Source organism: Microtus pennsylvanicus, chromosome 3 (genome assembly GCF_037038515.1).
Source record: "Microtus pennsylvanicus isolate mMicPen1 chromosome 3, mMicPen1.hap1, whole genome shotgun sequence".
In the NCBI taxonomy this organism is placed as follows: domain Eukaryota; kingdom Metazoa; phylum Chordata; class Mammalia; order Rodentia; family Cricetidae; genus Microtus; species Microtus pennsylvanicus.
In genome coordinates this window covers 137956463-137978295 of record NC_134581.1, presented here as the reverse complement: position 1 = coordinate 137978295, position 21833 = coordinate 137956463, and the positions used below count along the sequence as shown (strand labels likewise).

General features: G+C 44.4%; 1 protein-coding gene across 1 annotated transcript in view; it reads left to right on the top strand.

Moving 5' to 3' along the window:
- The window catches only part of Nr4a3 (nuclear receptor subfamily 4 group A member 3), a 41447-nt gene that overhangs the window by 8673 nt on the left and 10941 nt on the right, over nt 1–21833 (top strand). Inside the window, exons 4-7 of the mRNA XM_075967251.1 lie at nt 2108–2237; nt 2686–2858; nt 13887–14086; nt 16830–17008. Of these exons, the coding sequence (XP_075823366.1) occupies nt 2108–2237; nt 2686–2858; nt 13887–14086; nt 16830–17008 (682 nt within the window). The remainder of the gene's footprint in view (nt 1–2107; nt 2238–2685; nt 2859–13886; nt 14087–16829; nt 17009–21833) is intronic.

Genomic DNA, 21833 nt, shown 5'->3' with positions numbered 1-21833 from the left:
AGCTTATAGCATTTTAAGGGCGGAACTTCCTTTTAAGGCTAGCCTTTGTTTTTTTTTCTTAGTGTTGGAACACAGAGCTTTGTGCTTGCTGGGCAGGTGCTCTACCACTGAGCAAGAGCCCAAGCCCAGGCTAGCCTCCTCCCTTTTTCTCTCACCTCCCAGAGCTACTTCCACGTAACTACATCCCTTTAGCAGGTTTGATTTTTTTTATATATATGGCATTTCACTGGAAATGCTGAAGGGCAATGAACGATCAGCAGGAAGGGAGAAAAGCAAGATATTCCCGTAAGAGTTGAATGAAGACTACATTAGAACCATCCCCAGATCAATGAGAACTCATTGCAACATGGGAGTCTACCATCCCAAGTCTAAAAGTGTGCAGCAGCATTCCCCAACAACTTCCCTTTTCTTCACCATCCCCTTGGAAACAGATCTATACTTGAAAGGGTGGGGGCAGCCTGGGGTTGGACCACCCCACAGATCTGTTAATTAAGGGAACCGGAGCCGGATTTACCCAGTGGCTTTCTACCATTAAATTGAATTCTTTAAAAATGTGACATGAAGTGCAGTTAATGATGGGAATTCGGTGATTGAACTGTAACGATCTCTGGGTCCTTACACTGTGCAGATGTTCACAGATGTGGGGAAGGCTTCAGGCTATGGGGAAAATGTGTTATCTAAAGTAAATGGGCACATGGCCTCGAGGACAGTGTGGAGAAAGAGTGCTAGGAGGTAGGGGCGTGTTCTGTGGAAGAGTGCTTCTGTGAAAGGCTCCTGTCAATACAGAGAATGGAGGTGCTGAAACCCCGCAAGTCTTCCTCTCCGAGTTTTGCATGTAGACCCAGCAGCCATGTCTCAGACTTGGCGTAGGTGGTCTTGGCCTGTGTGTCATCACTCTCTTAAATGAAATGAAAAGGTGACAGGGTAAAACTGAAACTTGGGAAATAAGAAGACTGGAAAACAAAGAGTCAGAGGGAAACTAGAATCTTGAACCCAAAACAGTTTGCCTGAACTTCGTCTAATGCATAGCCCAGACTTCATTCCCAAGTGAATTCAGAGCTCTGCTCTGGGTGGACTTGTGTAGGCCAGGTCCTTTCAGAGCGATTCATCCTATCCTAAGTGGTAAAAACACAAACACCTGTGCAGAGGTTTCCATGGGGTTTTTGGTTGTTTGTTTTCTTGGAGCATCGTTTTACCTTTGGAGCATAAGATTACGTCTGATTATTGCTCTGTGTCTTATTCCAAAATTCTACGTGATTCAGAAAACTGTGATGTTATTTTTATCTCCAACATCGAGTTCTATGATGTGTCTTTGACAATGTGGTTCTTTCTGGTGTCAATAATAACAGTCATTTATGAAATACTGGGATGTATGTGACAGTCATATTTCTTTCTCTTGTTCTTACTCGGCTTAGGGTTTTCTTTCATGGATATGATAGTGATTTTTCTATCCAACTTTAAGAATTGGAAGTCGGAAATGGACAGTTTATTATATGTATCCTTTAAAGAGAGAGTGAGCCAAGTAGTGCAATCACGTGGATTTACTTTTTAATCAAAAGATGACTCCCTATATATTTTAGAAAGAAAATATTATTTCCTATATATTTTCACAAGACAAACTCTTGCCTTTACTCGGTATGATTTCATCTCTGTTGAGTAACAAAATCAGTTATTGTGCTATCTGGCTTACAATAGTGATGCCATACATAGGACAGCCCAGATAATTCTGATTTTATTTTAATAAGGTCAGCAATAATCAGGGGAGTAGAACAAGTAGAAAATTGTTCCCAGGGGGATATTAAAAGTGGAGATAATCTAATCCTCTGAGGTACGATATGTTGACCTGGTAATTTCAGATATGATTTTATCATTCAGAGCTGGGTGCCTCCTGAGACCCGCTTCAGAACAACCCAAGATGATTTCCACTGTCAGCCAGGAACACTAATAAAATTGTTTTTCCTGCAGGCTAGCGTGTTAGGAAATTAAATTTATCTAATTATACAAATTGCACTGTCGCTTTTCACGTTGTAATTAAAATACATCTTGTCAGGTCTTACCTCTTTCCAGAAACTATTAGTTGACTATCTCTTGCATTATGTTTTCTCAGAGAACGGTGCAGAAAAATGCAAAATATGTTTGCCTGGCAAATAAAAACTGCCCAGTGGACAAGAGACGCCGCAATCGATGTCAGTACTGCCGATTCCAGAAGTGTCTCAGCGTCGGCATGGTTAAAGAAGGTAAGAACACACGCTTTCCATCCGGTTTGCTTATGCATAACCTCAAACAGTGAAAGCTGCTAATATTTACATCGAGGCAGCAGATTTACCACTGTCTCTTTCTTTCAAACATTTTCTTTTTAATGGTATCTATGTTTACCCAACACTGAGGACTGCTTATTCTAATTTCTCAAAAATCAATTTTTTTTAAAAAAAAGCCATTGTTCTATTTGAGAAGGAGATTTTCAGAGCTAACTCATCAGCACATGTAAGTATGGGATAACTTTCTTCCCCTCGTTATTTCAGCTCAGTCACTGCTGAGCATTATTCCAGACTTAACACCGCTGTGAAACGGTGGCGCTCATTCATCAGTGCCAAGCTCTAATGTGTTTGGATTCCTTTTCGTGATTTATGCCTATTCCGAATGCGATCTTTAAACCTGGCTTTTTCTCTCTCTGTGTCTCATCAGTCGTGCGTACCGATAGTCTGAAAGGGAGGAGAGGCCGGCTGCCTTCCAAACCAAAGAGCCCACTGCAGCAGGAGCCCTCGCAGCCTTCCCCACCGTCTCCTCCCATCTGTATGATGAATGCCCTCGTCCGTGCTTTGTCAGATGCGACACCCAGAGATCTGGATTATTCCAGAGTAAGTTCTACGCATGCTCTTGAGTGATTATGCTGCTCCATTCATGACAATAGTAACAAGAGTTGATTGGACGACTGCGTCTGGCCCTGTGCTAGTCAGTAGCCTCCCCTTTTCCTTTTCTATAGATTTCATTTCATTTAGCAACTAGTTCATTCACTATACCAAATAACTTTTGCCTTATTGAAGCTCTAAATGCCTTAACGATGACCTTGACAGGGCTACCCCTGTCGCACATATGGTTGCAGGGTTCCTGGTGGTGCCAACGAAAAGCTGAACAGGGGAACTACAGCTTGTAGTTCTTTGGAAATCGTGACTATTGTGTTTCTCACGTTGTGATCAAACCCTCTGGGTGAGCCCCAAGTTATCCTTAAGCGGTCTACCCAACTCCATCTTCATTGATTAGCTTGCTGCTTATTTGGGGGGATTAGACCATGGGATGAGCAAGTCCTGGCCTTGGCATCAGGAGGTCTGGCTAGAACGCTGTCTTTTCTGTCTCCTGCCTGTGTCACCTGGCTCCCGTGCTGGGCTTTCTCCTCCCTGCAGTGGGAATGATTACCGTATTTAACAGCAGAAGAGGGTTTTGAGCATCAGACACACAAGGCTGACAGAACCATTTTGAAAAAAAAAACAAATGATTACCAGTGCTGTTATTTCAGTCAACCAAAACATATCAACATTTTAATTTAACGTAGGACATCATAAAAAAAATCTCACCAGTATGAAGCCTACAGATTTCCTTAAATTTGAATAGCACTGAAAAGGGTCATAAAAGATTTTTGAGAAATATTCCAGCATAATAAGGTCATTTTTATAGGACTTTGGAAAGCAGAGTTCTAGTAAAATATAGTCAGTACAGGTGAGAGAGAAGACAATGGCCCTGGTTATTGAATGATTCTTCATGTTAGACACTGTATCACACTGTCTCATTGCTATGAGCTGGAAGGGGATTTACCTCCACTTGAAGACAAGCTTAGAAACATGAATGAAAAGAGACCCGTGTGGGGGTATCCCATTGGTCGATCTGATTGCCTTCCCCGTGGCTAATTCATCATTTGTAGCATCTGGGTGAATGCCTGGCAAAGAACAGCCTTTGCTGGGTGGACCCCTTTTAGGTTGCAGTGTTAACAGAACTGATGCTGTACATGCTGAGATCTTCTTGCCCTCCTCCCTACCCTCATTCTAGGCAGCAAAGCCCTCCCTACGCCTGATCACAAGACTCCCTATAAGTAGTATGGTATATCCTCAGCACCAAAGGTTGAGGACTCTTACTCTGATTTTAAGTAGCATCTCCTGATGAAAGTCAAGTCTCAAGCAGTATAATAGTATAACAGAATAATGCACTGACTGGGGGCTCAGGCTTTGAAAGCAGGCAAGGCTAGAAGAAAATCCCAGGGCCAGCATTTACTAGCTAGGTGACCTTGAGAAACTGATCTTTTAAAGCCTCAGTTTCCTCATCTTTGTTATTTGCTAATATTATCCGCTTCCCAGGATTGTTTGTATATCGTTACTTTGACCAAACTTTTTACTCTGGCCGTTTATCAAATGTGCTAGTAAGTACAGGCACTCCACTGTCCAGTGCCATGTAGCAGCACCACTAAGATAAGTCTTTATCCCTGTGGTCCAATAAGGAAATCAATACAAAGAGAGGTGAAAAAGTTGACTGGCCCAAGGTCACAAAGCAAAACACATCTATCAGAGTCCAAGTTAGGAGTCACATTTCACACTCTGCGTGCAGTGAGGGTGGGGATTACTAATTGGGCATGAAGACTCCCTCCCCCCCAAGCACCTCTGCCTCTCCCTCTGTAATTCTCTGCATCAAGGAGGCTTATAGACACTGCTTTAGCTAAGGTTGTGGCACACAATCTGACATTGTCCCAGGGCATTTGACATTGCTACTGATGGTCAATCCAGAAAAGTTATACACACCACACACACACACACACACCGCGAATGGTACTGTATCCACAAAGTATCTAATTATCAGTCTCCGTGGCCTGGTTTCTCATGCAATGGCAGTATCTCCCCAGTCCTCCGTGTTGTCCCAGCTGAGACCTGTCTCTACATTGAAAAAAATCAATCCAGTGTGTTTGCTTGTCTCTGCACTGTTCAGTCTGTTAGTCTGGAGTCATCATCTTCATCCACAAACATTTATCCAATTTAATTGTTAGCTTTGCCCCAAATACAGATTGCCCATGTCAAAGTCTGGGTTGTGCTGATGCTACCTTTGAGGCCTAGCTCAATTTTGCAAAGCATATTTATTTTAATCGCATTGTTTTGGAAATCAGGTTGAACTTCATCGCTTGGGTTCTCCTGCGTTTAGATAGCTCTACAAAATTATCAAAAAAAAAAATTGGACCAAAATCAACTAAATTAAAAGACTTTTTAAAAAATACAGTGAGCTTTCATCCAAAACTTGGAAGAAGACACAGGAGCATGCTGATCACATTTGCAGATGACAGAAAGCTGGGAGGGATCTGCTAATATGATGGATGTCAGTACCAACATTCGAAACGATCTCGACAGGTTGGAACAGGAAGGGCTGAAACCATCACGGAGAAAGTTAACAAAAATAAATGTGAAGCTCAACATTTAGATTTTGTTAAAGGGGAGAGCTTTGGCTTGTCAGTGGTTCATTCAGGAGTTTGTTCCACAGACACTTAGTATGATCCAACAAAGGGTGTGTGTGTGTGTGTGTGTGTGTGTGTGTGTGTGTGTGTGTGTGAGCATGGAGGGGTGCTAAATTACCTGCTGTGGGAGAAGTATGGGACCAGAATTTAATTCCGTATGGTCTCATGGACTGTCCTTTCAGATCACACGTCAAGGATTGAGTTCAATCCAAGACCAGATTTAAGGGGAATGTAGATACCCTGTTTATGGAAACTTATAAGCGATGGTTGGAGAATTAAAAAAAGGAAGCTATATAGACAGAAAGGGAGGTTTGTAGAAATTAGGTCACTCTCACTCTCTTGTCCCTGTATCAAAAAGAAAAAGAATACTTCTGTTCCCCTTGGCAAATCTAGAGAAAGAAGATGGTGGCGGGGGTGGGAGAGCCTGTCTTCAAAGCTGCTCTCAAGACTAGTTCTCTGTCCACACCAACTGAGTCAGAGTGAGATCAGCAAGCCAAGGAGTATTCAAGGACAGCACAGGGCAGGATTCTCCACAAAGGGTTCTGTGCATGACATTAAGTCCTTTCAAACTCTTACAGGCTTTATGATTCTGAGGTTTACTTTTTGGTTCCTTGCTGTAAATACTTACATGCAGAAATATAGAAAAATGTGTATATTTCATGTGTGTGTGCACATACATACATATATATAAAATATACATATTTATGTAACTTGACTTTGTATCTATAAAAATATTGGAATTGGTGCTGAGGCAATGTCCAAGTTGGTAAAGTGCATACCACCCCAGAATGAATACCTGGTTCAAATCCCCAGAAGCATATACTTGAAATTCTAGAGCTGGTGAGGTGACAGTGTCTCAGGATCCCTGGGATTTACTGGCCATCCAGTCTAGCCAGTGGTGAACTCCAAATTCCATGTGGGAATCTTTCTCAAAATTAAAATGAATTAGGAAAAGGAGGTGGGGTGAATATGATCAAAATGCATTCATTGTATGCATGTAGTGGTTTGAATAAGAATGGACCCCATAGGATCACATTATTTGAATGCTTAGTTTCCAGGGAGTGGCACTGTTTGAGAAGGATTAAGAGGTATGGACTTGTTGGAGTAGGTGTGACCTTGTTGGAGGAAGCACGTCACTGGGGGTGGACTTTGAGGCTTTAAAAGCCTCCACCAGACCCAGGCTCTTTCTCTCAGCCTGCAGATTAGGATATAGCTCTGAATCAGTGCTGCAGTACCATGTGTACCATGATGCTTCCTGCCATGACAATAATGGACTAGACCTTTGATATTATGTGCACACCCCCAGTTAAGTGATTTCTTTTTGTGAGTTGCCTTGGCAATGGGGTTTCTACAACTATAGAATGTGACTAAGACAATGCATATATGAGATTTTCAAAGACAATATATTTCAAATAATTAGAAAAATTTTAAACGTGGAGAATTGTCAAAGAACTCACTGGACATTGACCTCTGGTCTCCACACACACAAGTGTGCACATATATGCTTATACCCTTATATACAGATACACGGACAAACTTAGAACACAGAATTAATGAAACAGACAAGATGACTCAATGGGCAAAGGCTTTTGCTGTCAACCCCAATAGCCTGAGTTCAGTCCCCAGAAACTCCATGGTAAATGGAGACAACCAAACCCCACACCATGGCACTGGAGTGTCCACACACATACACAGAAACAAATAAACAAGGAAAAGAAAAGAACTTTCCCAAATGAATGAAACAAAATGCCTACTTTGAGCCAGACACCAGCATAAAAATATTTTCACATAAGTCCTCAACTCTGCCACCAAAATTATAACGCCAGTATTTTATTTAAAGATTGTCATTGCCTGAAACTAAGCTTGTATGATTGATATCTTCCCTTAAAATTTTTTAATTATGAGACCACAACACTGAATGACCTTGAGATCATCTAAGACAACCTCCCCTCCCCCACCATGTTTTCAGAGGACTAAATGAAGTCTCAGCAGGTCAAATTCTCTAGCCTAAGACTGGTAACAGGACTGAGATGAGACAGTCACTCAAGGGGATGCTTCTGTGTCATCATATTGTCTCTGCTAATGACAATTTACTAGGTTTTTTTTTTTTCGAGACAGGGTTTCTCTGTAGCTTTGGAGCCTGTCCTCCCTTTGTAGACCAGGCTGGCCTCGAACTCCCAGAGATCTGCCTGCCTCTGCCTCCGGAGGGCTGGGATTAAAGGCGTGTGCCACCACCGCCTGGCTAATTTACTAGCTTTTAAGTAAAAAATTAATTTGATTTTTTAGAAAACTATGATAATAGTAATATGTATTTTATATCTTCATGTTTTATGGTAGTTTTGTATAATATTATTAGATTTTTTTTTACGTATATGAGTGTTTTGCCTGAGTGTATGTCTGTGTACCACGTGGGTGTCCGGTGCCCATAGAGGTCAGAAGAGGGCATCTGCTTCCCTGGAACTGAAGTTAGATGGTTGTAAGACCCTATGTGGGAGCTGGGAGTTGAACCCAGGTCCTCTGAAAGAGCAGCAAGTGCTCTAAACCTCTGAGCTATTTCTCCAGCCTTATAGCTTTTTTTTAAAAATCAATTCATTTAGAATTAAATTCAAAAAAACTCATTGTTTTCTGTACCTTGGCAACCACCCAATCCCCCTCTCAGCTACTGATATTAACGTTTTAGCATGTATTCAGAGCTTATTGTATGTTAGACAAGGAGTTGTCCTGTCAAGTTTGAGCCTGACAGTGGATTTGACCAGTACAGTCTACTAACAATGCTAGCTGCTCTCCCCGGTGATTAGGTCAGCAGAGAGAGAGGGAAGTGTCTGCCAGCCAGTGCCTTTTAATCTCCATGTAGCAGGGTATGTGCCTGAAAGGTAGAAACCCAGTGAACCCTTTTCTCCCCGAATGTGGAAAAAGGAAGGGTTTTGTTCCAAGTCGCAGAGGGAGCGAATGTTTGAAGAGGCCAGGACGAGCCCTCCTGAGCTCTGTGACGCATTCCTGGCTCCGGAACCTTCCCTTTTCCTGTGGGCCAAACTTCTCTCCCTCAAAAATGAGCTCAGATCACTGTACATCAGCGCAGTCAAAACATGTCACATTTGATTTGTTTCCACCCGCGATGCTGCTATTCCCTGCCCCACAGTTGCTTTTAATTTAGCAATACAAGTATATATAGATACCGGGCTTGTCTTCAGCGCCTGCATGATTACTAATGAGGAAATATACTTAATGTCCTCATTAGTTGGTCATTCCAAGTATTTTTCAGCACGCCAGGATGTTTTCTGGTAATCGGTGCCACTTAGTGCAGTAACAGCCTGCAACTACGAGAACTATTGCTCACATCAAACCAGACACTAGCAAATGTCACTTAAATGCTAATGAGGTAGCCTTAAGACCCAACACGGCCAGCACATGGTAGGCTTACAGAGACCACAGCGTGAAGACTGTCAATGCTGGTTTCAGGAAGCTTTGGGGAGGATGTTTCCCAGTTAATTCACTGGGTGGCATCAACCAGTTTCTACGGTGAAGGCCTCCACTTTAAATGGTGAAGAGATTAGACCCAGTGCACTTCTGTGGGCCCTTCTAGTCCTCTTCTTCCAAACCCTCCCATTGTTACAGTGGCTACATAGATTTCCACTCTGAGTATGGACCACAGTTTCCCTGAATGTGATACCCAGACTGCCTCATCCACAAAGGACGGCAGTGTTTGCTTTAACAAGCAGGTTCCTCTGGGTTGCACCCAGACCTGCTGATTTTAGACTTGAAAGGAGAAGGCCAGAATAATCTTTATTTTAACAATAGCCTCTGATGATTCTTTGGCATTGTAAGGTTTGAGAGCCACCAATGACAATTCAACTTTACTTTGAAAGCCCCAGCTTTTCTTAGGGATGAGAAAGGATGAGCTATAAAATTTCCAGGAAGCCCTAAATTCACTTAACAAATACATAGGGCAGGGGTCCGTGGACAGTGGATCTGACAAAGCTCTGCTCTCAGGGAACTTATCTGCCAAGGAGAGATAAAGAAGGTACTGGAAATATCACCCGTAGTGGTTTTGGCTGTTTGTTTTTTGTTTTAGTTTTTCTAGTAGAGGGACACTGACAGACCAAAAAAGGAGGAAGTTGGGAAAAATATATTCGTCACCTATCTTTTTCAGTACCGATTTTTAAAACTTCACTTTGCTCATCAGCACATGTATGTGTATGTGTGGTGTGTAGACATGTTCCAGTGTATGTGGGTACGTGTGTGGGGTGACCATGCACACGGCTTGTGGAGTCCAAAGACTGGTGTCTGGTGTCCTCTGTCACTCCCCACCATATGTTTTGAGGCGGGATCTCTCATGAACGTGGAGCTGGTTAATCTAGCTAGCCAGGTTGCTACCAGGATCTCTTGTCTCCTCCACCTTTAGCAGGTTAGGATTATGGGTGGGCCTTCATGCCCACCTGACTTTTATCAAAGTTCTTCATGATTATGTGGCAAATGTTTTATACACTCCACCATCTCTCTAGCCCTAAAATGGCACACTTCAAAGCAAAGAACCCATGACTATGTTTACATAGTTTAACTTAGATAAGGATCACATCTATCATCTATAGAGATATAAAGGCTGAGAGAAAAGTAACTTACTAAGGGGGCTGTGGGGAGGGAAGCCATTTCCTTCAGATACTTCACATATTTATCAAGAGCCGAGAGTGCGATGCATATTCAGCTCTGTTCTGCTCCTAAAGCATCACGTGGCTAATTTTCAGAGTGCTTTTCTTCAGTTGAATAACTTAGAGGCCTGGGCCACTGCTGAAACCTGACCCCCACGGTTGCTGCCGAATGCAGTGAGCAGTCTGTGGGGGTTAAAGCCCATGTCCATCTGCTGCTGTGTGCACCAAACAATTCTCCTTTGGAGAAGTCTGCATCCTGCCATGCTGATGGTGGAGAGGCAGCTACACCTCTAACTAGAACTTAAAGTCAGATTCTGGTGGACCAAGTGTCCTAATAGGCTGACATTAAACATTAGCAGAAACAGAGACAAAAGTTCGTTAAAAGAAAATTTCTTTCTGTATTTGGTCTATGCTTCTGTGCAACAATCAATGAGCAAATAGCTTTTAGGGTTTTTTTGGCGATATTAAAACACTGTAAGCAGGCACAGATGGGTTCCAGCTCTTCCATGGCCAGGTTTAAATGGCTAAGCCAGACAGAGTATCTGGAATCTTTGGCCTGTTTCTTTAAATTATATGTTCAGAGGGACACACGTGATCCTTCTCTTCCCATATCATTGGGTGCTGACCCACCTGTTACGGGTAATTCAGGTTGCACCTAGTTTTGGTTCCAGAATTTTGGGACTTGGACAAGAATAACTAACTGCGGGTGAATCCCAGAAGGTTTGCAGTTAGGGAAGCTGGGCCTGTTGGGCTTTGGTTTTGTGGAGGGTTTTTTTGTTGTTTTTTTGTTTGTTTGTTTGTTTGTTTTTTCTTTGCTGAGCTCTATGAAAGCAAAGTTCACGCCCCAAGTAGGCAGGGACTGCTCTTACCATGCAGGAGGCATGAACCATGAGCCCAGCAGGGCTTTGCCTGCAGAGAACCCTGGTGAAAACTGCATGCTCTAGTGACTTCTGAGCAAACACTGGAAGCAGAGCTGTGGTTGATCCATGAGCCCTGGTTTAGGGGAAGCTAATGTAGGGAGCGGTAAACTGGGGCTCCTATTCTCAGTGAGGACTTTGCAAGCCCTTTAGACTTTTCTTCCTCCAATCAAGCCACTATTTAAAAACAAAATCATGCAGGACTAGTGTCCTATTCTAGGCCACAGCATCATACCTAGTGTGGCTTAGCAATATTTAGAAACTTTGAACACACGAGGCAGGAGAAACAGCAATTAGCTAATCCGCTGGGCACCCAGAGGCTACAGCAGGCGTGGGGCAGCCGCTATGCGATTTGTCTAGAAATACAAGTTGATCTCTTCTCTCCGCTCTCCTCCAGTAAAGAGAGTACGTGTTAAGTAAATAAATAAATAAAAATTGTGGACTCCAGGGTCTCATGGCCTTTTCAGAGGTCTTTCAGAAGGGAGCTGCCTCTGTCTCCTGGACTTGTTCCCCTGTTTCATGATACCACCCAGTATCTGGGGCCTCATAAAATCCCAGGCAAACTGTGAGATTGTCGGGAAAAAAAGGGACGCAGGGCTCTGAACTAGACTGGATGCTACAAGATCTTAGATGGTTACAGTGAAAATTAGAAAACTTCGGTTTTTAATACAGCACAGCCCACACTCAATAAATGGAAGGTGAGGGACGGCGACACTGTTGGAACTCCTTATCAGTAATGTCACTGAGGTCTGCTGTTTAACTCACTCTACCTCGCAGGCCCTTCCCATAGCAAGGCCATCACAACAGAGCTCTAAAGATGTTATTATCCCTATTCCATGGAGAAGAAAACTGGGCCTCAATACCATATTTCACAAATTAGGGGCCGAAATAAAACCAGGGTTAAGGTTCGTGAGCTCAACATCCAGCGTCTGTACTTTTATACCTTACTGCTTCTGGGGGAAGCTTACTTGTAGAATCTCACCTCTCCACGCGGGGCAGGTTTTACAGGTGTGCCTTGTTGTTCGTTGCCTGCTTCTCATCAACTGCTTCTCCTCCAATCAGGTCTGGGCTTTGTGGCAAACTTAGGTACCCACCTTGACTATTCTTGTGCCACAAATAAAGTCAGTGGGGATGTAGTCCAGTAGTAGAGCGCTTACCTGTGCATGTACAGGTAACGTGTAACATGTACATGGCTGTGAGTTTGAGCCTTTGCATCAACCCTTTCCAAAACGTTTCAGGGGTGCTGAGGATTAAATGCCAGAGCCTTAGTCATTCTGTGTAAGTAGGAAACTGCATCCTCAGCTACCATCAGACATCTTAACTAACAGGCAGCCTGTAGGCCCAGCACGCAAGTGGCGGAGGCAAGAGGATTGCTGCACGTTTGAGGCCAGCCTAGTCCATGTAGTGGGCTTCAGGCCAGCCGTGGCCCCATAGTAAGACCCTGTCTCAAAACATAAAAACCAAAGTCAAGAGGCATAGGACTTAAAATCCCAGGCACGTAAACCCCAGCTTACCGTTGTCACTTATGTAACCTGAGAAGGTTTCAGAGCTTCCCCAGGCCTCAGTTCCCTTACTTATAAAATAAGGACCCAAAGCCCTGTCTGGTGAGGATCCAGGGGGCAGGGCTGCAAGGTTGTTCTGCACTGTGAACACTAGGGAAGTGACACACCTGTTCACACTGCATCTGTCACACCTCTGGGCTGTTGTTTTCCCTCTATCTTCATTGTGCCGCCTAGATCATCCTGCCTGATGCAGAAAAGGTTCTGCCTCCATCAAGTCAGGCAAACGCCTTTACCAGAGTAGCCCAAAGGTTTAGAGAACCCTCCTCCCCCTCCTCCTTTTATGTTGTCTTCGCCTCTTCTTCTCCGCCTTCTGCCCCCATGTTCCTTGGCCCGCGCTATCTAGTATGTCTTTCTGTGATGATGAACATGGACCCTACCCCCCTTGACTTTTAAGTACCTGAAATATGGCTAGTGTGATAAGAAACTGAAGTCTTGATTTGATCTAATTTTGATTAATACAAGCAGCCACAATCCCCAAGTCTGGTGGCATATAGCTGTCTGGGCTCTGCCACGCAGGAACCCCGCCACCACCCACCACATACACTTCCAGATTTATCTCATAGAAATCCATCAACAGCAAGCAAAAATCAATCATCTTTTCTCTTGCTGTTTAATTGTGTGTGTTTTTTCTCCACACTTCCGTGTACATTAGAACCGTCGGCTCTGATAAGAAGCAGCCTGTTGGACCCACCCCCAGAGTTTCTGATGAAGCAGGCCTGGGGTTGCCATTTTTAGCGCATTACCAGGTGCTGTTGATGCTACTAGTTTAGTGACGAAATCTCTGGATCCTTATTGGGGCCATCTTTTAGGGAGACCGCAATGTTACAGCAGAACCCATAGAGCCAGAAGTCCTACTCAGACCCAAGACCTTAGGGCAGTGGTTTCCGTGTGGACAGTGGTTTTTCCCGTGGGATGCTCTGTGGTTTCATCTGTGGAGCTTTTAAAGTTCCCAGTGGGTAGACCTCACCACAGGCCACTTAAATCTTTCTCTCTGGGGGGCAGAACTGAGAACGTGAGTGCTTCCTAAAGCTCCCCAGATGATGCCAAGTCCCTGCACTGATGGGACTTGAAGGGACTTCCATCTGTTGGATAACAAAAATAAAGTCATTTTATTTTATGTCCCAGGGTCATTGGGGGATCAGACGAGGCTGTGGATGTTAATGGGTTTTATAAAGGGGGGTAGGATTCAGGCACTGACAGCTAGACAGAGTCATTCTCAAAAGATGGCACCATCCCCTTGCAGTCAGGGTAATGCTCTCTGTGCATTGCCTTCCAGTACTGTCCCACTGACCAGGCCACTGCAGGCACAGATGCCGAGCACGTGCACCAGTTCTACAACCTCCTGACGGCCTCCGTCGACGTGTCCAGGAGCTGGGCAGAAAAGATCCCGGGGTTCACTGATCTCCCCAAAGAAGATCAGACGTTACTTATAGAATCAGCCTTTCTGGAGCTGTTTGTTCTTAGACTTTCCATCAGGTATGTTCTAGTATTTTATCTTTCCTCAGCCCTCTCGTTTGTAACAGCAGGGAGTTTGTTGACCAGGCGGAGATGAAATGTATTCAGACATTAAAGCACTGATCAGTGGGGGATAGAAAGAACGGCGGAATGGCCCAGGACTCCGGGTACCAGTCTGAGGTCTAGGGGAGCAGACACAGGCACGGGCTCTGAGCCGAGTATTGCCTCACTAGGAATCCAGATCTTTTCTATGCAAAATAGAGGATGGCTTTTGTGGTCACTCAAGTTTGTGGCTCTAGGACTGTTCTTGGGGTGCAGATGCTATTTGTGGAAATTCTGGGTTTGCTTTCTGAGTTTCTGTTTCACAAGTGACTGTTGTAACATTCCTGAAGGGCTTTAGTTTCACAGCTGAGTTCTTGGGTCAAAAGATTTGGTTCACTCTATAGTGTTCAGTGGAAGCAAACATGAGGAATACATGAATTCTATCTACTGTCTACCTACCTACCTACCTATCTACATACTTATCTACCTACCTACCTACCTACCTACCTACCTATCTACATGCTTATCTACCTACCTATCTACCTACCTACCTACCTATCTACCTACCTACCTACCTATCTACATACTTATCTACCTATCTATCTACCTACCTGCCTACCTACTTCTCTACCTACCTTATCTATCTATCTATCTATCTATCTATCTATCTATCTATCTATCTTTTATTTATTTGTCTATTTATAGATAAATAGGTCCACTAGGTAGCTTAGCCTGACCTTAGATCTTGAGCTTGGAATCTTCCCTACTCCAACCTCCAGGGTGCTGGGACGCAGGTATGCACTGCCGTGCCCAATAGGAAGTGATTTTTCAAATAGCTTGAACTTCAGACCTAAGCTTCTCTCCACACATGTCCTTCTTAAATATATATATTAAAATTATTAATTAAATATATATAATATTCTGTCCATCTGCCCTCTATAGGGAGGATCCCAGGGAGAGATGGGGCGGAGTTTGTGGCTAGAGTTTAGCTTAACTTGCAGCCCATGCAGTGCACGTGAGAGCTGGTAGAGACCTGCCTGTCATCTTAGGCACGTAGTGAAGGATTACACAGAAGATAAGCCCCACGCAGGTGGACGCCACTCTTCCCCAAGCTCTCTGCATAGCCTGTCTCCAGGAACTGCACATCCTTGGTGCTTAGTAACTACCCGCTGAGTGAGGGAATGAATAGAGCTATTCTTCCAGAAGCACAGTTAGGAAGACACTGGCTTGTGAGTGCCATCAACCTAGAGAGAGAAATGGAGCAAGACCTTTTAAAGTTAAGGGAAAGCTGAGATTAAAGTCAGGATCCCACAGAATTGAGAATGAGTTATACCTAATACTCTCTGAATCCTCTTGTGTGCTAGGCTCCGTGCATGGGCTTTCAAAACAAACAAAAAAAAAAAAATAAAAACCTTCATTTTTTATTTAATTCCTGCGCAACCTTAGAAAATTATGATTAAATTCCTGTTTCATAGATAAGAGAAAGGAAGTCCAAAGAGATGAAAGGAGGGCTCAAGGTTACCCTGCTAAGACATCACGGCCAAGAAGAGGTTCCAGGGCACCTTTTGTAAGAGAGAAAGAGGATGGTTACAGACACAGTATAAACTATTGGCATATTTAGAAACAGCCCTCTCCAGCCCCCTTATTTAAGTTCAAGGAGGTAAAATATTCCGCCACCCTTGACTCTGTGATTGGCACTCGGAGAAACTTGTTGCTTTGAATTTACATAGTGGAATTGTCGTGTCTAGCCTTGGGCCTTATCAGCTTCTGGCATTGAAGAAAATAAGGGAGAAGCCTTGACTCCGGAGCCCCAAAGGGAAGTCTCCTGTTCACTGCAGAGAGGGGCCATTGTCTGACTTTCCTTGAGGAAACCTCATAACAAAGATCTATTCACCCCAGAGAGGGGATCAATAGGTCAAAGAAATGCTTTCATCCAAGTGCGGGACGGTGAACTTTTTCTGGGCTGACAGGAGCATATATGAAGATTTGATTACGGGAACATGGGTGCACCCCCAGACCTGTCACCAAAATATCACACCTCACATGGATAATGACCTCGCCAATGTTGCCTAGAAGGGCACCCCCCCTTCAGTCAGTTTTCTGAAATATTTACTTTCTATAAACTTCAACACCTCCCTTGGCTGCATATAACAGGGTGGGACAGTATTAAGCACTTCTGATTGTATAAGGGCAGGAGGAAGCCAGTGACTGTAATCTCAGGTAAGGCTCTCATGAGCCTCTCCTCACTCCTGTGAGGGAACCCGACTGGGCCTGTGAGGGACTCCTGTGACCCCCACAAACCATAAAATTACTTTCATTGTTACTTCACAATGAATCGTAATGTGAATGTCCGATGCGCAGATGGTCTCAGGTGACCTCTGTGAAGGAGCCACTCGACCCTGCCAAAGGGGTTGCAGCCTACAGGTTGGGAAGCATTGCCCTTGATAGTCTCTGAGGACTTCTCCGCATTCTACCTCAGACAAGTCAGCCACTGATTCTAGCACTAGACAGCAGAGGTGTCAGCCCTTGTTCCCTAAGGACATTATCAAGGACAGACGGTCAGGTCGTCCATTCCCAGGAGCACGCCTTTGCTCATGATGGTGCCGCACAGTTTCCCATGCTGCCCCTTGCTGATGCAGGTCCTTGGGGTTAGGATGTTGCTGTGTTAGCCAGACTGAGCAGACCTATTTACTGTGTCTCTCTCTCTTCTGCCCACCCCCAGGTCCAACCCTGCTGAAGATAAGTTTGTGTTCTGCAATGGACTTGTCCTGCATCGACTTCAGTGCCTTCGTGGATTTGGGGAGTGGCTCGACTCCATTAAAGACTTTTCTTTAAATTTGCAGAGCCTGAACCTTGATATCCAAGCCTTAGCCTGCCTGTCAGCACTGAGCATGATCACAGGTAAGGACCAGCGCCCAAAAGTCAGGGACCTGTGTCGCCTTTTCTCTTACCTGTGTTCAGGTGGCTTCTGGGCTTCTTTACAGCTAACTAGGAAAATGGCTGCCACTATTCTGAAGTCCACCAGGTCTGACTTGGTTAAATAAAGAAAGCACACACCCATAACTTACTCATCTGAGTTTGTAGGAGAGGGGATTGGTACGATTGAGCTATCATGAAAACCCAACTGATCTGGGGCTCTGCTGGCAGTTGACCTAGCTACTTCAAGGCTGTTTTTACACAAGTTTTCCAGAAAGATAATCTTAATCACCCTGCCATTCCTATGGACCCCTTCCCAGTTCTTGCCTCGAGACCTAAAGTAAACCAAAGAATTGCAGGCATATGGAAGACAGCTTCACTTACTAATCCTGACTCGGAGGGAATTGAGAAAAAAAAAAGTTATTTGTCAAAAATGAAAGCAACTCAACTCCACAGTTTTTTTAAACATTCAAAAGCAGAAGAATAAAATTCATACCATTTCTGGGGCTGAGGAGCAAGCTCAGGTGGGAGAGGACTTGCCTTGCAAGCACCAAGACCTGCGTTCAATCCCCAGAACCTATATAAAAAAAGGTAGATGTGGCGGCATGTACTTGCGATCTCAGCACTGAGAGACAGAGACGGGAGGATCACTGAGGGCTCACTAGCCAGCCAGTTTCACCTCATTGGTAAGCTCCATGCCAAGGAGAAACTCTATCTCAAGGAGCATAGGTAGTACACCTAAAGAAGATACCCAAGGATGTCCTCTGGCCTACATGCACACACGCATGCACACATGCACACATACACATGCGTGCGTGTGCACACACACCATGAAAATACATGCACATAAAAAATGTTCAGTTTCTATGTTATTGTATTCCTTCTATGTGCCCATCACCCTGCGCTCTGGAGGTGCTGGTCTGCCCCCCCTCCTTTATCACTCATCCTTGAAGTTTCTTATTAGTTTGCATCTGGATCCATTATACTGGGGCCTGGGGAGATAGTGGCAGGATCTGAAGCTCCCCCCCATATTTTGGGTCAGACCCACGACCAGCCAGGCTGATTGTCTGAGGGTCCAGTTCAGACTGGATGTGCTCTTGGCTAGAGGAAACATTTCCCAGGTAGGTAGGGAGTACTGACTGTGATCTCAGCACAGCTGGCCTCTCCTTTCTGATGCAGCCTTGCTTTGCTTAGTCCAGTGGTTCTCAACCTGTAGGTAAGGACCCCTTTCAGTGCGGGGAGTCAAATGACCCTTTCACAGGGGTTGCCTAAGACTGTCTGCATATCAGATATTTACATTACAATTCATAACCTTTGCAAAATTACAGTTATGAAGTAACAATAAAAACAATATTATGATTAGGGGGTCTCCACAACTTGAGGAACTGTATTAAGGGGTCACAGCATTAGGCCAGTGGTTCTCAGCCTTCCTAATGCAGTTTGCCTGCATCTGCTTAGGTCACCTGTGAGCCAAAGTTAGATGTATGTGTGCGCCTCTAGAGGCCAGGCTGGTCACGTGCCTGACTTCTTCCTCCTGGTCTTTGGTCCAGGTTAAGAAGCTCAGCTCTTAATAGGGCCATCACAGTCTTCCAAGACCTTGAAACAAAAGCAAAGACAGCTTCAGAGGTTATGGATTCCACTGACCGCACTTTCCAGTGTCATAGCAGAGCACCTAAAATAATCAGTGTTCAAGACCCAAGCCCTTGACTCCGAAGACTGAGGAGACTGGCCCCAAGATCACCTAGCTCTTCATCTCCATTTCAGACCCATTGGGCATTGCTGGGACAGTCAGACTCCCAGAACTGGAACATATAGAACTGTTTACAGACAGAAATTACAAAAGACAGAAATTTTTGAGACTGATTTAGCTTTCTACAACTAACACCAGCTCATTGCCATGTCACTATGGAAATGGGAGCTGAATATATGTTCTCTGGTCTAGGGGCTGTCTCATGTGTCACTGGGTTCTCAGACATGATGGCACACATCCCTGGAGGAGACAGAATGTGTAGGATGCAGAGGGTTGAGTGGGGACCAAGTGTCAAGAGATCGCAAACGAGGGAGCAGAGAGTGTTTCCAGGCTACTGTGGAGGGAATAATTATGGACATAATACAGTTTTCCTGAATCTATTGTGAATATGGCTGTCCTCGAGCAATTTGGCAGGAAAAGCATGGGCTTCCAGTCCTAGAAACTCTTTTATTAATCCGGTCCTAGCAACTCTTTCATTAATCTGGAGTCTGGCATTTCGTCAGCGAGGGCTATTGAGTAATGCATTTCTCTTCTCTGCACTTTTATTTCTCCATCCACACAATAGCGATGGTAACATCCATTCCATAGGGTGGCAGTGTAGGTTACAAAAATAAAAAATAAAAAAAATAGGCTGCTGATGTAGCCAAACTGGGTTCGTGGCAGACATTAGATCTACTTATGTTCCTCCTTGGAGTGGTGATGATAGGGGTTCACTCCAGTTGGGCTCATACGGGTCCTTCCCTTTGGAAACCTTGGCCAGTGCGAAATGAAACTCATTGTTGTGAAGAAAGTTGGAAGCTTTATACGGCAGTTAAGAGTTGGGCATGATGATTCACAGCTATAATTCCTGCACTCGGGAGACTAAGACAAGGGGCTCATGAGTTCAAGTCTAGTTTGTCCGACATGCTGAGTTCCAGGCCAGTCTGTCTCAAACAGAGCAGGGTAGTATAGTGTGTTTGGTGACTATTTTCTTAGACACTTGAGAGACTCAAAGGAGGGCAGAGATTGCCAAGCAATTATGTTAAACTGGCAATGGGCTGAGAGGTTTGTCTGTAGGTCTTTCCCACAGGGTAACTGCAGTTCCTGCCTTTCTTCCCGCCAGTGTATAGAGAGCAAACCGTGAGAGATGCTGAAGATATTATATTACACAAGCAGAATTTGCCCTCAAATCTCACAGAACTCTTAGGATTTGGCATCTGGGGAGGGTTTGGGTTGCATGGAAGTATTGGACAACAGGGGAAGAAAAATGCCTAGAAAGCAATGCCCACTGCTGCGAATATCCAGGATCATTTGAGTGTGCATTCCCAAGAGCTTGGGCATCTCAGGAAGCCTCATAATCAGAAAGAGTGGTGGTGGTTCATCAGATGAAGCCTAGGAATGAGAATATTCGTCCAAAGAACTGTCTGTTCTGAAACCAGAGAGGAACTAGGGAAAGGGAAAAGATTTTAGACCATTAGCCAGCGTGGCTTCCAGAAGACGGCTTCAGGAATTGGATAGTTTATCCAAACATGGATATCTCCCTCTGATTTATTTTTCTTCTTCCTCCCCTTCTCTCTAATCCCCTTCATCAAATCCTGAGTGGTGAGACGGGACAGGAAACAATTTCTTTCTGATCATTCTCCTTTCCTACAGTAACAGAGTGTCCCCCACAGTTGCGGTTTTCTGGGTCCCCAGTTCACCTACCCTAACCATTGTCTCTTGCCAATGTCAAATTCCTAGAGCAACGGGAAGGCTTTGCTTCTTTGCCACTAATGGGGTGCAATGTATTGCTATCTGTCTACAGTCCTCCATCAGAACTTAACTGTAGAATTATTTGATAAATATCTAGGTATTGGGGCCTCTCCATACCAGACTGTCAGTGTGTGGGAAAGAGAAGATGAACTGGGCGTGCATCCTTCTCTCAGGACATTTGTAATCTACCAAGATAGAAGCTAAGGAGCTCTATGCATGGTGGTTAGTGTTTAGGTTCTTTTGTTTTGGTTTGATTTGTTTTGGTTTGGTTATTTGAGACAGTGTCTCACTATGTCATCCTGGCTGTTCTGGAACTCACTATGTAGACCAGGCTGGCCTCACAGAGAGATCTGGCAATCTCACAGAGATCCGCCTGCCTCCACCTCCTGAGTACTGGGATTAAAGGTGTGTGGTATCATGCCTGGCAGTGCGTAGGTTCTTAAAGGGACAAAGTCAGTGCAGAGGACATCTGGGTAATTGCTGCATTTTGGGGATTTAAGAACACTAGGGGTTCTGGTCATGAATGACTTCCCAAAGCAGTAGCATCTAGACATAAAGAGTATTCCAAATCATGGGAACCAGAGGTCCAGGGCGTGACCGTGAATCACCCCAGTACAGTTGTGGGGAAATCGTGGATGGCCAGATTCTTTTCTTCCTGCATTTAATCACATACACGACTGAGCAGAAAGATGAGAACATTTCACAGAGCCCAGGCTATGGTTCCAAATGGCCATATGTTCTGGAGCAAGCACCCAGGCAAAGGTAGAGTCCCCTCTGCGACACAGTTTCACTGCCTCTGAAGGCAACAGCTTGAGTGCATTCTCTGAGCTCTGGGAAAGGTAAAGGATTGTGAGGGAAACTCGTTCCTTGAGATATTTACTTTGTGGCCTCAGACTATGAATTAACCTTGGACTGTAAGCTTTTATTTCCCATCTCGTGATTGATAAGGAAATGTGCTCGAACAGGTTCTTTAGAGTTAGGCTGTGGAGGAAATTTTGATACCCAAATGGATTTTTTTTTTAAATTCCCCAAGGCATTCCTTTCCAGACTCAAGTTTTCTGACAGGTAATACAATGATTCCTTTCTCTTATGTTTTTCCTGGTCTCCTTAGAACATGGCCTCTAAGACAGAGGAGGAAGAAAGGCAGATCTAGGGGACATGGCGGGATCAATAGTTGGCCGATCCCTCCACCTGCCTTTCCAGAGCTCATTTGCTTACTTTGAATACCTGGCCATTCTGAATTTTCATCAGATATGGCTGTGAAGCCACGTGGCAAAGGCAAAAACGGGTGAAATTTGGCAGAATAATATAGTTTGGAAAAGAAAGGGG